This window comes from Pleuronectes platessa, chromosome 22 (assembly GCF_947347685.1).
Source record: "Pleuronectes platessa chromosome 22, fPlePla1.1, whole genome shotgun sequence".
Classification (NCBI taxonomy): Eukaryota; Metazoa; Chordata; class Actinopteri; order Pleuronectiformes; family Pleuronectidae; genus Pleuronectes; species Pleuronectes platessa.
Window position 1 is genome coordinate 13,918,572 of NC_070647.1, and position 16,683 is coordinate 13,935,254.

The 16,683-nt window shown below is 42.6% G+C and overlaps 1 protein-coding gene across 1 annotated transcript; it reads right to left on the reverse strand.

Annotated features, from left to right (window-relative positions):
- Positions 1-5,205: 5,205 nt before the first annotated feature.
- LOC128428504 (sodium- and chloride-dependent GABA transporter 2) lies at positions 5,206-16,450 on the reverse strand. The gene is made up of 16 exons (XM_053414701.1): positions 16,302-16,450; positions 15,805-16,005; positions 15,152-15,286; positions 14,388-14,528; positions 14,105-14,222; positions 13,364-13,417; positions 12,527-12,653; positions 12,153-12,287; positions 9,892-9,995; positions 9,682-9,806; positions 9,010-9,122; positions 8,793-8,930; positions 8,166-8,268; positions 6,764-6,864; positions 6,427-6,573; positions 5,206-6,328 (listed from the first exon to the last, which is right to left on the reverse strand). Exons 2-16 carry the CDS (start codon positions 15,992-15,994, stop codon positions 6,161-6,163), a joined length of 1,899 nt encoding a protein of 632 aa, XP_053270676.1. The 5' UTR covers positions 15,995-16,005; positions 16,302-16,450; the 3' UTR covers positions 5,206-6,160.
- Between the last annotated feature and the right edge of the window lie 233 nt (positions 16,451-16,683).

A 16,683-nucleotide genomic window follows, 5' to 3' on the forward strand; every position in this document is an offset into this window, starting at 1 on the left:
CCCAGTAAAAGTAAAGCGGTGGGGAATAAAAGTTCAGTTTTGTTTTTAAAAAAATGGCCCCAAGAAATGACGAATATATTTCCCCCCAGTTTTAATCCTGTGTCCCTGGATTCATAATTCATTTATTTCATTTACATATGTAAAAGAAAAACACAATGTCGTTCTATTTTTACATTTCTCTTCCTGTGGAACTCTTTCAACTGTTTGATGAGTCATCGTGAACTCAGGGCCGCACTACGTTTGACTGTAATGACAATGCGGCTGTGGATCTAAGCTGAAAGATGAATGTAGATGGCTTCACTCTGAAAACGACTGGATCGCGGTCTTCGTCTGATTCATCCGTTAAATCCACGATTAAAAGTGAAGGTGGTAGTGTTTTTAGAGGTGCTGTCAGGCTATATCTTGTTTAAATTTGGCCAAAGCTGCGCTAAATGTTTACCCTTGTTGTTAAAACTAATGAAAAACAAAAGTTAATTTTGAAATTTAAAAGGAAATGATCCTGTTAGAAATTAATTGAATAAAATTAGGGATTTCTCTGGGTTTGAAAATGTTGGATGATTCACGTACACAAATTTAACAAAACCTAAAACATCGATCTCGACATTTTAATGAGAAATTGTCACACATTTAATCAGACACCAGGCAAACATGTAACATAGAAGTTTTAACACTAATATCCTGACGTACTAAATTTACACCCATAGTGGATTCAGTGGCGTTATCTTAAACAATGCGCGGGCTTCATTAATATTAATGTAATCAGATATGAGACACGAGGCCTTTGTGTCGCTGGTGGCAGGTGACCTCCCAACGTGAATATCTACAGCAGATATTCTATCAGCAGCCAATTAGAAAGACTAATGAACATTCCCTGAATGCCGCCGGCAGCACCGCACCAAACGCCCATGGGGTCTGCTGATAGGTTGGACGGACGGCAGATATGGAGGTTTCGAACGTGAGAGATTAAATCATATTGGAAGCTTAATTACAGCCGTAGTGAGTCACTCGTATCAAAAGCAGATTCAGTGTAATCTCTGGTGAGGCTTTGTATTGTCCGTGTGGAGCCCCCTGGTGGTAGCTGCGGTGGAGTCGGAGTCGTCAAGGCAGGTTTTCATCAATACGTTTACATGCTTCCCCGAGATCAAAGCAGCAGAGGCAGAATGTTATAGAAGTAAAAGTTCAATCTGCAAAAGTTATTTAGATCATGTCAGTTTTTGTAACTTATACTGAGCCACAGCGCCCCCTGCAGAGAGCTCTAACTGCTGAACTGAAACACACCGTAACAGTGGATATTACCCATGATCCCCGGCTTCCTGAACCAGAGGAGCTACTGGTGTCACATATCCCCCAATCTCGGTTTAGAACTCATGATATTATAATAGTTTCCTGAATGTTGGAGATAATCACTGGTTTTTAATGATTTCCAAAGGCTCATTTATGTTTAACTTTAAATACGGAAACAGAGGAAACGGAGCAGTACCACAGGAAATCGTGGGGGGCAGCAAAGCTAACAGTTCGTCGAGATGACTATAGGACACGAGGAAGAAACTTCAACATTGGCGGAGCTTTTTGAGGAGAGACTTTGCGATTTTCTTAGAAACTGTACAACCTTTTACTTATCGTTTCTTAACTAAACCTCTTGCCTCTGCACTGCCCACTAGTGGATGATTTTAAAGCTGCTCCTACATGTATCTTCTTAATACAAAGTCCTGATTCGCTGCATAAAAAAATCGTTGTCGCTCTGATTGTGTGTTGCGTTAGATCCATCGTGATGCCTTGTTTTCTCTACTTTGGAACAACTGCCTAACTTGTTACTTGTGAGATTTGCTGAGCTTGCGTAGAGCACAGATATAAAACCTCGGGTGGAACAGTCATTTGTATGCATGAGCTCCGGTCCTGTCGCTGCTTAATGAGCTTCTGGAGCAGCAACAAATGATGCCTCAAGAAAACGCAGATTAATGGCTCATATTTCAAATAATGAATGTGTGCAATTTTAAAAGTGGTAAATTCCGTCAATTATCGATATTCCCTGCGTCTCCAAAAGAACCCGTGTTGCATTAGATCTATTGTGCTCGATGGATAATGCGAGTGCGATTTATTCCATCTTAATATTTGTCTTCATGATGCCGTAAGTTGATTCCGATGCTGGCAAACGTATAATGGGAAAAGCCTCGTTCTGCAGAATCCTGTTACCACAGAGGAAGACTGGGTATGAAGCATTAAATTAGTTTGAGAGTTGCATTATGACATCATATGAGAAATGACTCAGCAAATGTTTTCGGTGCGGAAGAATCTAACGAGAAAAACACAACAGTTGGTCAGCATAAACACGACTTTGCTGTAAAGTGATAGCTCTTACCTGACATGCAGAATAGATGGTCTGCAGTGGAGGGTGAAGTCAGAGGTATTCAGCTGCAACATGAAACTTCACCACTAGATGTCACTTAATCGTACACACTGAACCTTTAAGGGAGTGGGAATTTCACTCCCTTCTGTATCTGTTCAACTCTCAAATGACTTTGGCGATCCTCTGACCTTTGACCCAGCATCAGTGGCAGGTCCAAGTTTACACATATCAGGTCAAATATCTCCATGTACCAAGTCTACTTCCTCTTTGCATGTACCGCCGGCCGCCTTCAGAGAAATATTCCTCAATTACATCTATAAAACACAGAAAATAGTTTGGTATTCAAATAACACTGTTCCTTTGATTCAGAGCACATGTCGTGGCCCCTGAATCAGTGGGGGTGTTGTTAGATGGCAGTAATGCACCTTGACATCTGCGACCACTCGCCAATAAACCAAACAAAGAGGGAAGAAGAGGTGATTGGGATGCGTATACAGGCGACAGGTATTACCAACAGCTTCATCCAGTAATGCATTATGGTGAAATTGCATGGTGCATACATTTCCCCCAGGTTGAGGACAAAACGTGGGGCGAGGCGCACATCAGAGGGAGCGCCACTGTGTTAATGAGAGGGAAGAAGTGAAAAGATGAAAAGACGACGAGGGAGGAAGGGGCCGAGAAAATCACTGCGACGAATGGGAAGACGGGGGGGGGGGAGTAACGTAGAAATGAGTCGGGAAGCAGAATAAAGAGATTGCCGAGATAAAAGATGGGAAGAGTTTATGTGTCACAGTAGTTCCAGAGGAGAAGGGAAATGAGATGAAGAGATAGATATTTAAATATATGTACACGTGGCAATAGCTGCAGGAAAACCGAGGGGAAGATTGTTCCAAGGCTGAAAGATGGAGAACGTCCGATAAAAGAAGTGACAGAGGGCATTGAAACTTCTTCCTTTATGGTTTCGCCTCGTGCATGAATCTGGGGTTTCATTGGGGGCATTAATCCTCCCCCCAGTATCTGCTCCTCCCCCCAGTATCTGCAGCATCAATATCCTCGTTCTCCATTTCACTCTGCTCTCCTTCCACTACCCCTGACGCATGTTTTATCACCGCAAATCCTCGTGACCTTGCGATGTGTGAATTCACGCACCCCAGAATAAACGGAATAAAACGCACTGTCACCCTAAGAATCAACCGGCCCGCCGAGGAACTGCGATGCGTTCAGGGTCGCCTTCGTCCTGGTTATTTCCATCAAACGATCGGCTGAACAATGAGGTCAGACATCTTTCTTTACTCTCTCACCTCGGGACCGATGTTTTTTTTACAAACAATGAGAGGCTTCGTTAAACATTGATGAAGACAGAAGGGCAGGTGGCGACGGCCGTAAATTCAACACTGAGCGATACAATGTCAATCAAAGGCGGAAGAAAGTAACACTTTAACTTTTACATTTCTTCATGCAAGAGGTGTTATTTTCTTATACTTCTGTTATTTCCCCAAATTAACACAATGAGGTGGAAAATTGTTGAAGGACACTCTGGCTCTTGTTAAACAGTACATGTCACTAGCTGTTTATAAGACTTATACAGAATTGATTGCAGTTTTGAATGTGATATGAATATGCTGCTTAATACATTTGTACCAATTCTGAGTTGAATCCTGGGCTAATTGTATCTTACTGGATCAAAATGACAGTATATTGGTTAAATAAACCAACAATAACATTTAAAACTCAAAGTGAAAGATCTCAACTTAATAGATTTGTCGGATTTCCAGATACATATATTATTTCCCGATTAAATTAATGTCTGAAAATGCCTTATGCCAACAACGTTTATAAAGTGATAACATGAATCCCTGGATCTGCACAAACCTTTAAAGGGTTATTCCCTGAACCACGCCTCATCTCGCCACGTCTGGTGCCAAGTGGTTTATTACTTTTTGTGTAATCGTGCCGACACAAGTAACCAAACACAACCTGCTTAGCGGGGGGCATGAACCCTTTTATTAAACCATTCACTAAGAAGGGCCTCATCTACGTTAAACACCATTTCCGTAACGACCGTCAACATCCTACTGGCCTCGTTTGGTTCGGCGTGTCGAGCTGACGAGGTCGCAGGGCACTGGTTTGGATTTTCCATTAGCGTATCTCCCGACTGTGGCTGGTTATGTAAAGGCTGACGGATACAAGCTCTAATTATAAACAGTGGAAGTGTTGCACCACTTGTAAACCTATAGTTCTACATCCACCCCGAGGCAGCTGCTAATATCAGCACAGGGCCGTCAATGTACAAAATGGGACGGGGGGGGGGATCACTTTACAGGTTCCCTCCGCCGTTCCTGCATCATTTGAGGGAAATTAAGCTGCAAGTGGCTCCAATAGCTTTCGAATTTTTTCTTGTTGAGATTCAAATATAAAATAAAAACTGTCATTTTAATCCCATACTTGCCCCTTTTTTATTTTTATTTTTTAAACCCAGACGTTCTCCAAGCTACGGGGTCAGTGAGGATGAGTTGGGGGGGCTGAGGAGAGGCGGGAGGCTACCAGGCGGAACTGGCTGTTAATTGAATGCCGGGTTGGATCACACACACATGACTGAGCTTGGCAATATGATGGGGAGCAACGTCATGTTCGCCAAACCACCCATATCCTGTGACATCACTCACATTCACAGCTCGTTTCCCTCTTCACCTTCACGCAGGATTCATATAGTTATTTTCTGCCAATAAGAAAATTGGGAATTTGGGTTTAACTACCAGAAAGCAGGAAACACGAGGTCCCGCCACTGAACTGGACTGTTATCGACTGTTGATCCTCCCTCTTCAGAAATCAATATGGACAGAGTCACACTGCACCAGGAGATTTAACCAACAGAGATTTAATGAGATGCATAGAGTTCATCACCATCTGCACACACAGACAATGAAGTGAAGATTCTATGCAATTATCAAAGTATCAAAAAATTTGTTTTGGGTCACATACAAAAGAGAATTCAAAAGTTACTTGGAAATTGTGTTCACTCCATCCCTTACATTACTTTAATTCCTAAACCCGGACCCCGACAAACCTGCAGATTTTTTAAAAACACATTAAAATTACAAGTAAAATATTGCAATAACTAATGTGTCTGATACATGAGGTAATAAGTGATTTAAAGGAGGTGGAGCTGAAGGTTTAGAAAATGAACAAATCAGGGAGGGTGGAGTTAGAGAGGAGTGATGCAGTCCACACTATAGTGAGTTTGCCATATTGTGATGCCGTCCAAATGTATAGCGACATTTTTAATAGACTATACAGTTATTACGGGACGTTCCACCAGCAGAAGTTGTTTTACGGCATAATCAATAAATTTGGTATTTGAAAGAGTACTCGGCTTCTTTCATTCACCGAGGAGTTCACGATATATATTCCTCTACATGGACGTCCCCATGCAGGGAGGAGGGGTTAATGAATGAGTGGGGCGATTTCAAACAATGCAGATGCCAAGAAAAGGAAAAAGCAGGATTAATGTCACGCCCCGCCTCTTCCTGCTGCTCCGCCCCCTCACGCTTCTGAGCGGCGAATCTCCTGCTGCGTTGTTCACGTGTGAAACATTCAAGTCACAGTCATCAAGTACCATCAGAAAAACTGTTATTAGAGGGGTAAGTATGAATACAGTGTGTTTGATTATACGTGGAGTAATATATACATTTAGATACTTTTTTACACTTTAATGTACCTGTATCTACCTGTCATATACTGGTAAAAGTCATCAAAACCACCTATATGCACAATCATCACTTCCTGCGGGTCTACAAGCGCCATCAACAACCATCACACCCCGATGGGCTCCTCCATCATTATCTTCTCGTGTCTTTCAGCCGTGGTCCCGACAGGCGGCCCCTGTGACTTGAAGATGGTGCGTTTACACAGTGTGAGCACAGGCTTGTGGGGCCGCGCCTGACGCAGGTCACTGGATGGAGAGGTCATGTTTTGGGGGTTCTGGTTTAAAAATGGAGGAAAATAAACGCAATTTGAAAAACCTCATCACCAAAGCACATCTATCGCACATTAATAGCAAGAGTTTTGAATTCACTCACCCTCCACAGGGCCACAAAAATGAACACTGGGATGCACATCAGCGGAGTGACGAAAAGTAAAAAGCCGACTATGGAGTCCACAGATTGCAGTCTGGAGCCGTGCTCCAAGTAAGAGGATTGAGTTATCATTCTAAACATCAGCAAGAGCTAGGGGACAGAAAAGAGGCGAGTTAGAAGATGTAGCTGTGAAAAAAACCTAAAAGTGTGGTCTGCTTTGTAGAGTGAGGCACCAATTGTTCTTCCAACTAGCAAAGAAATACGTGTGTATACGATGTAGTTTCATGTCTTTATTATTGACATTTGATTGGGTTAGTTTTGGTTTCACCATACTACTCACCACAAAGATGAGCGGTGTGATGAACATCCAGCAGTACTTGATCACGGCGTTCGGTCGATACCCGATCATGTCCTCAATGTTGTCGTAGAAACGGTCCGCTCCTGGATTTCAGAAATGGACAGGAGGTGTTGGTCAAAATACAAAAGGGAACAAGATTGTTGTTTTCACAGGGAACATAATCCAATGAGAAGGGGAAGCAGATTTTCGATTTTCCAATTTATGCTCCTTCATAATAAGTGGACAACATTTAGATTGTACCTGGCTTCATTTATTTAGAAACTACAGTTATAGCTTGTTTTCCCCCTGGTTACAGACACACAAATGGAGGTTGAACACCAGTCGTGGGCTAATGAGGAGAAGAGGAGTCAGAGGGGAGATGAAGAAAGTTGTTCATCTTCAGCTGCTCAAGACAGAAACGGGAGGAGAAGAGAAACCTGGCGTGAGATTGATGAAGTACACGACCAGCATCGAGCCCGTTTCAGCAGCGACCTCCTAAAATGATGCGATGAATCAACTCCTGAAAACTAACTCCATCTCTGCGGAGCACCGAAGTGAACGGCCTCTTTTAAATTTGGGTAAAGACGCATCTGCACTTACGACTCAGACTCGCTCTGAAGGGGCCGAACGAAAGGCCAAACAGGTGAAAGAGGGGAAAAGGAAGCCGTTGCGGAATATATTGGTAATTTAAAAAAAAGAAATCCCGACATATTTATAGAGAGCGCAAAACATTCACCGATTTCAGTTTATTTCTGTGTTACTCTGCTCATGTGGGAGAGATGAGGCCTGCTCCACGTTTAACCAACACACAAGGAGCTGATGCAGGTTTAGTCCAGCAGGTGGAGGACTCATACCAGGGCTGAATGAAGATATGGACAGTGGCATATAAAACCACTAGGGCTGTTTAATCTTCCCCATTATTCCCATTTGATTTTTATTCCTCCTTGTTTAAGAAATTCAAATAATATTCAATTGCTAATGACATTTTACAATACAATTTCGCCTATTATTCCCATGTACCTTGTTATCAGAGGATTGTATGTTCCTATTTCCAGAAAAAGTTAATTTGTATTTCTAACATGTTGCCCCCTGGGTTGGGGTCAGTTGCAACATCTGACGATTTTCATTCTATTGAATATTCTGAACGATGTAATCATCTTTAACTGATGGGTGTTACTAGCAGGCATTTTTAAGTGGAATATATAGACAAATTGTTGCAGTCTTTGAGCTACAGAGAAATGCGTTATATAAATATGCAAGTTTAGGATGAACATACCATAAATAAAGAGTATCAAAATTTCAAAAGTTCAACATAAATAAAATCTAAAAAGTTTGTAATGACTGTGCGATAGAAACTGTAGAGCAAGTAACAAAATAGCTTTTTGTAGCCGATGACCTGACGTACCGTACACCCAGCCGATGATGATGGTCTCCAAACAGGCAATGAAGAGGAAAATGCTCCCATTGGCTCCATAACCGTCAACAATGCGAAAGGGGATTATCCCTCCCTGAAGCACGAGGAGGAAAGACAAATATTTGAAAAGGCAAAAGGTCACAGCAAGTACAAGAAAGAGCATCTTCTGCATCACTGTCCAAACAGTAATCTTTCATTTTCTAACCCTAACCGATTCGGTTTCCTCCTGGAATCTGGCAACTTTTTAAGTGAAGCCAAGGCTTTGAGCTGAATGCTAATATCAGCATGCTAACATGCTCACAATGGCAATGCTGATAATGTTGACAGTGTTGACCATCAGAACTCATCATGTTAGCGTGCCTCTATTTTAATCACTGGCTTTTTATTTAAGACTCAGTTTGCGGCCTAAGCTGGAACGGCTGATCCACGGCAATGAACATTTTGTGAGGACGCCTTTTAATTGTGTGATCGGCTTTCTAAGGTGAGGTGCGACAACACTATACTCAGAAAGCCCCATGCCCCTAGCTTTCTGCCAAAAGCTTTGTAATTCTAGAGGCTTGGTTAAAGGCTAGAACGTCTAGGATTTAGCTGGGTCCCCCGAATCGCCCTTGCTCTTACCTCAGTGATGAACGTTAGCCCCAGTAGGAAGCAAACAACAGCAATGACCAGGACCAGGACCTCCCTCGCTCCAGGCCTCCTCAGGTGACGTGGGAACATGTCTGTGATGGCTGTGGCTAGACTCTCCGTAAACATAAACTGTGAGCACATAACCTCATGATTAGATCTTTGTGACTATGATCCAGGGATACTGTATTTTGTATGGGGCATTACAGACTTGAGAGTCGACGGCCAGGAGGAAGACCGTGAGGAAGAAGAGCACAGTCCAGAAAGTTGAGCCAGGCAGCACTGACAGGGCCAAAGGAACGGCCTTGAAGATCAAACTGGGACCTATGAAAGCAATAATGTCTGTGGTTATTTTACTCCACTGAAGCAGGTTTTCAGTCATGAACTCTGGAAAATGTCAAGAATATTGTTTCTGTCTGGCTCCAGATACAGTTTGTCTGCATGCAGGTTATAATTCGTCTCAGCTGCTATTGGCCTTGGTTAATAATCTGTGATTTTACTTATTTTATGATTTTTATATTGCATTTATATTCTCAATCTCTAATTTGCAGCTGAGGTTTGTGTGGATACAGATTTCTGAACTCCAGATACAACATTCTATAGATATACATGAGGTGCTTTCTAAACCGTTACAATGGGGAAAAAAGTAGAGCAAACACGTTATGTAATGTAAAGTACTAAAATATAAGAAAACGTAATAGAAGGTCAACATCATTTTCAATGCCTGAGAAAATCCTTTGGCCACGGTGACTGAAGTGAAACACCCTTTAAGCTGTTTCTAAAGACAAGATTGTGGACTGTTGAGGTAGTTGGCAACACTGCCAGCTTTCCAATGCATTGTTAAAAGCATATCAACTGATTTGGGATTTCAGCGTTAACTCACCAAAAGTGGCTACATCATACATATCCAAACCCTGCACGTGAGCCAGGAATCCAAACACTGAGAACACGATGAAACCCGCAAAGATGCCAGTCACACAGCTCAGGCAGCACAGTGCCATGCAATCCCTGCAACAAAACAAGACATGTCTCAAAAAGCCCACTGATGAAAGATGGCGAATGTGATGAGGTGCGCGAGTAAAGCCCCCCCGACCTGTAGCAGTTGCGGTTGTACTTGTTGTAGCTTCCCAGAGTGGTCAGCACCCCTTGACACGTGGCGTAGGTGTGCATCACACACATCGCTGCAGACTCCCATGCCTGGAGAAGCCGTGAAATTGACTTGGGATTTAAATCACTTTATTTGTAACACACAGTCACAGAACATGACAACTCTTGAAGTGATGAAAACAATCATGTTCACAAGAATTGGACGGACAGACAACCCGGAACCCTAATGCCTCTTTCCACTGACTGCTGGCTGAGGCATAACAAATGTTTTAAGCAACGGAACAAAGCAACGGAAAATGTAACTCATCAATTCTTAACAACTACATGTGGGAACCACATTTGAATTTGTTCATTTGGGTCTGTGGGTGTAGGCGGTATTGTTTACACCACTGTCTGTCTTCAGGCCCTGGTGCTGACAGCATCTGGTTAACATTAGGGGCACGACAGCGCTCAGAGTCTTACTATACGAGACAGATCACTTCCGGCTACACAAATTGGAAAGGCTCCAAAACAACACACAGCTCCTCCTACTCTCCCTGCGACAGGTCTGACTCATATCCTTGGCTTCCGACACTGGACAAAGAGGAAACTATTGCACCCTTACACTATGTGCTTTATTTTGAAGCCTTGGTTGGCTGCTCAGCATTTTCACACATGGATAAAAGCAGACACATTCACACATGACACAGAACACAGATGTGGGACAGAGCTCCATTATGATTTCCTCTGCAGCTCAAGAGAAAAACAGATGCCTGTCCGCTGAACTCACGCACGCTATAAGAAGCAGATCTGCTTTTTAAGACCGATCTCGCATTGTGCAACTCTGCTCATAACCGCTTCCACCTGTTACCCCTTGCGCTCTTCCATTGTTACAGAATAACATTCTCCCGATAGCTCAGAGTTTTATGAAAAGCTTTTTTCTACATGGTCTGATAAGCGCAGCCACAGCTCGTCTTCTGACTTTGATTGCAGCCAGAACAAAAAGGAATCAAGTTAAAAGTGTCTGGGAAAGAAACTGACGACGTAAAAATCTAATTTATTTCATGCACACACTTCTTACAGGAATCCTTATATAAACATGTGTGTGCTTGTATGCAAAACATGGCTGCATGGGAAGAGGAAATGCTCCCCCTCGCCTGGCCCCCAAAGACAAAATTCCACAGGCTTAAAACCTCCGACGATAGCCTTACACCCCAGAAGCTGTGAGTTGTGTTGTGAGAAAAAGAGAGAGAAGCAGCAGGCAGGATGGGGGAGGAAGCTGCAGACAGCTATAATGATCCAGTTTGTGGGAAAAAGACCTCCCCACCTTTTTATGCTGCTATTGCTGGATACAACAGACGCAGTCATGTGCAAGCATCATCTCCCTCTAGTCTAGATCTCCCTGTTCTTTTGAAAGAATGCAATGCCGTGTGGTGTTTTTTTTATGAATGTAAAAAAAGGTTGAAACTTTTGCAACATTGGTTAATTGCCAATTTCCGTTTCAGCTTCAATCTTGTTATGATGACTTTTAATGCAAGTACACTCTCACTATTTGTTTTTTTCGTAAATCCCACTGGATAGGACTGAATATTAGGGGTCTAGAATCACAGGGCAACTCACGATGCAATACAATACGCGATAAATGTCCCATGATAATGATGATATCACGATACATGGATAATTGATATGTTGCAAGACAATAATAACGTTATATCCAGATATCTTTTTAACTGAAGAAGAATACTAAACAACCCTAAAGAGCAAAAAGTGCAGGATTTTTGTTTTTATTCATTAGGTGTCATTTCCCCCGAGTTTAGGGAAAACATAACACAAAAATGGCATCTACGTGGCTCTCGGTCGTAACAAACACACACACATGTCAGTGTCCTCAAATGACATCATTCCAATGTTAAGTAACCATAAACTGGCAAAAGTCCAAACTATAGAACTAAATATCGATATTTTGAGCCGGCATATAGATAACCATATATTGCTGTTAGGTTATTCTGTCCCTGCCCAAGTGATGATGTTCATGTTTGATTTATTTGCCAAGATTCTCACAGAGAAAGGGCCTCTGTTTGCTTTTATTGTTATGTCCCCGTCTTGGGATCGGAAACAGGAGTCAAGGCGGGGGGAGGGGGGGGGGGGGGTCTGTTAGAACAGAGGAATCTAACAGAGAGATGAGCAGGAAGCCGAGAGAGTTGCAATTGCACAGCCCCAACACTACAATTTCAGATGGCAGCCAAATGGCTTTACTGAGAATCTTACAAATGGGTCGGCGAGTCTTCCAAACTCTGGATAGAGGTAGTAGAGCAGGCCCTGCGAGGCTCCTGGGAGCGTCACTGCACGGAAGAAGAGGATGAGTAGCAGCAGGTAGGGGACTGTAGCTGTGAAGTAGACCACCTACAAAAACACAAAATAAGATCACTTTTTGCTCCTTTTTTGGTCTCCACCCACTCAATCCTGAATAGAGATCTGGGTCTTTAATGCCCACTTTGTCCCTGTGCCATTTAGTGTTGGCACATTACGTAAATTGTGTTTAACTTAATTTCTGTTTTAAAAGAAAGAAGCAAAAGGTTTGTTTTTCTTTCGTCATATGTTGTTTGTCCCGGAAGTTACAGCAGAGATTAACAAAGACTCACCTTTCCAATGGATTTGATTCCCTTCCATGTGCAGAAGTAACATATGACCCAGGCCAGCAGGAGACACAGAGCCAGGTCCCAGTGCACCTTACCCAAGAGCTCGTCAGACATTCTTAACACACGATTCCTGTCAATCACACCAACAAGTGAATACACAACAGCAAATATTTTCTTTTGAAATCCAGATGATATAATCGCTCTCAGATTTACTTGGATGGCTCAATTTATGTTGAAAAGGGCCGCAGGGAGAAGAGGATGCATTGTTCCCATTATGTGGAGTAATAGTATGTTGGGATTGATTTCACAGTATCTGTTCTCACACCAATTCACGAGATTAACATGTGGAGAGCAGCTGTGTTTAGAAAACATCTAACAATGAGAGGGAGGAAACAACAGTGAGTTCCAACATTTTCCCAGAGTTTGCAATGCAGCAGGAGATCGTCCGTGTCAGACGCGTTCAGTTGTCCGAAGGATTCAAGTGATGTTGGCCCTTATTCCCAAAAGCTCTTGAATCTCGTCGTCTTTTCAAGTTGACATCTTCATAGGCATCTTTTAACGTGTATGGCTCCTCTTTTTCATCTTGATATATGACGCATGTTAGAAACCATGACCAACGCGTGTACTCGCCGGAACATTTTCCTGCTGTATAGTCATAGAGCTATAGGTTCACCCTGACATTTCACCACAAAGATGGCCTCTCAGTATTAGGGAAACATGAGGAGCTGATCGCTGAAGAATGTTTGGCCTAAAGAGAAGCTCACTGAGGGGGGGGGGGGTTTTACTGTTGTTTTAAGGTCACATTAGAAGTAGATAAGTGTTCTAGCCGATGTCTCTCACCTCCAGAACTCCTCCACCGGTGTGTTGTCCGGCTCTGATCCTTCCGTTAGATTGCTGTAAAAGTGAGTTGAAGTCACAGTATAATTGACAGTAATTTTTGAAACGCTATTCAGGATCATCTCAATTGCAGCCCATTATTTAAATATATATATATTCTTTAACATTACAAGAAATGCCAATAGATATATGAGAAGGCACACACAGGTGTGATACTGCTTTTATGAAGCGGAAACAAATATTGATATTTGTAAGTAAAAAAAAATCACATAACAATACACTTTTAATAACTGTTTAATTGATTTAGCTAAGGAAAACAATCTTGACTCTGATACTTTTTTCTCGTCAAGATACCTTTGACAGCTTATTAAAAGATAGATGATGTGATATTGGCCCCTGGTGGCGTGCAGCAGTATAGGTTCTCCTCCATGTGGGTGGATGGGACATGTACCGAACTAAAAAGACTCTACAATTGGACACCTTATTGTTTTTTTATTCTCTATTTATTTTCCGAACCTTTAACCCTAGTTAAGTTAGCATTAGTTCTATTAGAGAAACATATACAAGAACCTCCTGCTCCGAACTCATAAAAGTCGGTGTGTTTCCCGCTGCAGTTTAAACTATGGAGGCCGAGACTCATCTCATAAACCTTATAATTTTCTTATGTATCACATCAACATGATGAATTTCCACTACGAATTCAGCCTGTGCCACAACCAGCTCAAGGGTAAAGATGCAACTTACAAGTACTGTATGGACTCATAGTCATCAGGCAAGGTGATGTTGTTTAGGAACGACCAGCTGGTGTTGGTGGAAAACAGGTGGGGGTTTGCGATCATGTTGACTGGACTGTGACATAACTCTAGAGAGGCAGAGGAGAGAGAGATCACAGTGAGACAAATTGTGCTTACATCAAACAATAAAATATGCTGATGAGATTTAGTCTGTTTGTGTGTTGAATTCCATGCTGCTGATCAAATACAGATGTGCATAAACAAGGCAGCATGCGTTGGCGATGGCGTCTTACCAGAGTTCCACTCGTTGTCACAAGTAGACCAAGGCAGGGGGCTTTTGAAGGAGTGAATCAGGTAGAAGATGTTCCAGGCCAAAATGACGATGAAGTAGCTGTTCATATAGAACACAGTCACTTGGGACGCTATCCCAACCCCTGCAGGACACAATGGGTTTTCACACAGTTAGTGAAAGTTTCTGTGGCGGCCATCTTCGGCCGTGTTATGCAACACTCGTAACTCCATAGGGCTGACTAGTTCCCAGTTCTCCAACACTGGTGCACACATGTGTTCTCTGGTTCAAGTGGGTTGGACAGCACAGGCATTTGCTGTGAACAATAAACCAACGGAAGTTTGCATAATCAATGAAATGTTCCCTTACACTCAGGATCAGTAATTCCTCTGGCCTTAGCAACTTAGCCTGACACAAGCATGACTGAGGATGTACAAGTCAGCTATTGTTGAGGGTTGAGCTGCTGCTGAATTCCTGCAGAGGATCTAAAAGCAGACCACTGAATAAACTCAAATACAGGCTCCTGTACTTTCCTCACAAAAAACAGCTCTGCAAGATTTACATACTCAAAACATAACTGTGATCTCTATATTGTTTGTTGTTGAAAAAATAAGATGTAATCTCTTGCTATTTACATGATTTAAGCGCGTGCAAGGCCTTCAAACAGCTTCAAAACCAATTTTGAAAACAATGAAAACCATCCATTTCCTGTTGTATCAATGGACTAATTGTGCATCCCCCAAAAATGTGTGCGAGCATGTTTTTTACCCTCGAACATGGGACATATCTTCCTCCAGGCTGTGACTGCACCCTCGTTGGTGTACTGGCCCAACGCCGTTTCCAGTAAGAAAAGAGGGCCGCCGATGAAGAGGACAAACAGAAAGTAAGGGATGAGAAAAGCAGCTGGAGGGAGACAAAAGATGAAGACATGTGAGGAAGGGGTTCCACAGACACTGGCATGGAATAAATCTCATATTAAGTTTCTGAGGGGGGAGCAGAATCTTTACAGAAGAATCAAACTAAAATGTGACCTGATGAAGTGTGACAACAATGGAAACTCTGGAGGTAAATCCCATCGCTAAGGGAGTTATGTGTTTGGCCCGTTTGTCCATTTGTTGTGAGTTAGTTCGCAGAATGGAAATTAGTTTTGTAGTTTTTGCGTAATCCTGGTCACAATAAAAAAAAAAAAAAACAAACGAACGGACAGAACTGAAAACATAACCTACTAGGTCATGTGGAGGTATGTGTTGTACCAATTGCATGAGCATTACTTCCCAATATATAGTGAACTTGTGTTATATTGCTATTGATGAAAATTATAGTGCGATAATTATTGTTGCAGTAAAATCACGAGCAAGTTAAATCCATGCAAAGCTATTACACTAACCTCAGCCAGCAAAAAACAATAACCTGCGTCTCACCTCCTCCATGTTGGTAGCACGCATACGGAAATAGCCACAAGTTCCCAATTCCAATGATTCCACCAGTCATGGAGAGTAGATACTCCTTGCTGTTGGCCCACTTCCCCCTCGGAGGAACCTCCTCTTCACGTGGCCCCACATCTGGACCCACTCCTGCAGCACTTGGTTCCCTGGCTTTTTCCTCAGTCATGGTCTCTCACTCTGTTGCATGCACACATAATAAACACTGGAGTGAAAATGCAAGCCAGGTCTCCCAGGGTCTTTGCGGCTCTCTTATACCCGGTCACTTTATTTGCAGAGATAGAACAGAAGCATTTCCGGTAGTGCTCCTAGTTATCCTAGCAGTTCACACAGCACGGAGGCTGGTTGAATCAGCTCCAGAAGAAAGAGGCTGTGACAAAACCAACCAGGCTGTAACATGCAATTCACTGCTAAGACATTGTTATACATTACTAAAAACATGTCTAGCCTCTGACACAAAGAGAAGAAGGACTCACCCGTGCAGCTTGCAGCTTGCAGCGTGCTCCCTCAATGGAATTCGAGTGAGTGAACTTTGAAAAAAGAAAAGAAAAGATTTGTAAAGAGGGAGTGTCCTGCCGTCTGTGACACACACACACACACACACACACACACACACACACACACACCGTCTGTGACACACACACACACACTAACACACACACACACACACACACACACACACACACACACACACACACACACACACACTCTCCCACAGACATCCGCTCCTCAGAATGAAATAATGCAGAATAGACGTTCTAAATTCCTTGGATTATTGTCATTAGATTATTAATACAGATGCATAATGTGTAAGGGTTCCAGGGCATCACGTTGAATTGGTTTTGTTATAACATTTTA

What these genes read in the sequence shown, in the direction of transcription:
- LOC128428504 (XM_053414701.1), bottom strand. Translation starts at nt 15,994, where the DNA reads ATGACTGAGGAAAAAGCCAGGGAACCAAGTGCTGCAGGAGTGGGTCCA. An exon ending in TGACAACGAGTGGAACTCTG is followed by an intron (nt 14,223 to 14,387) that starts GTAAGACGCCAT and finishes CTGCCTCTCTAG; the next exon opens with AGTTATGTCACAGTCCAGTC. An exon ending in TACAACCGCAACTGCTACAG is followed by an intron (nt 9,807 to 9,891) that starts GTCGGGGGGGCT and finishes GTTTTGTTGCAG; the next exon opens with GGATTGCATGGCACTGTGCT.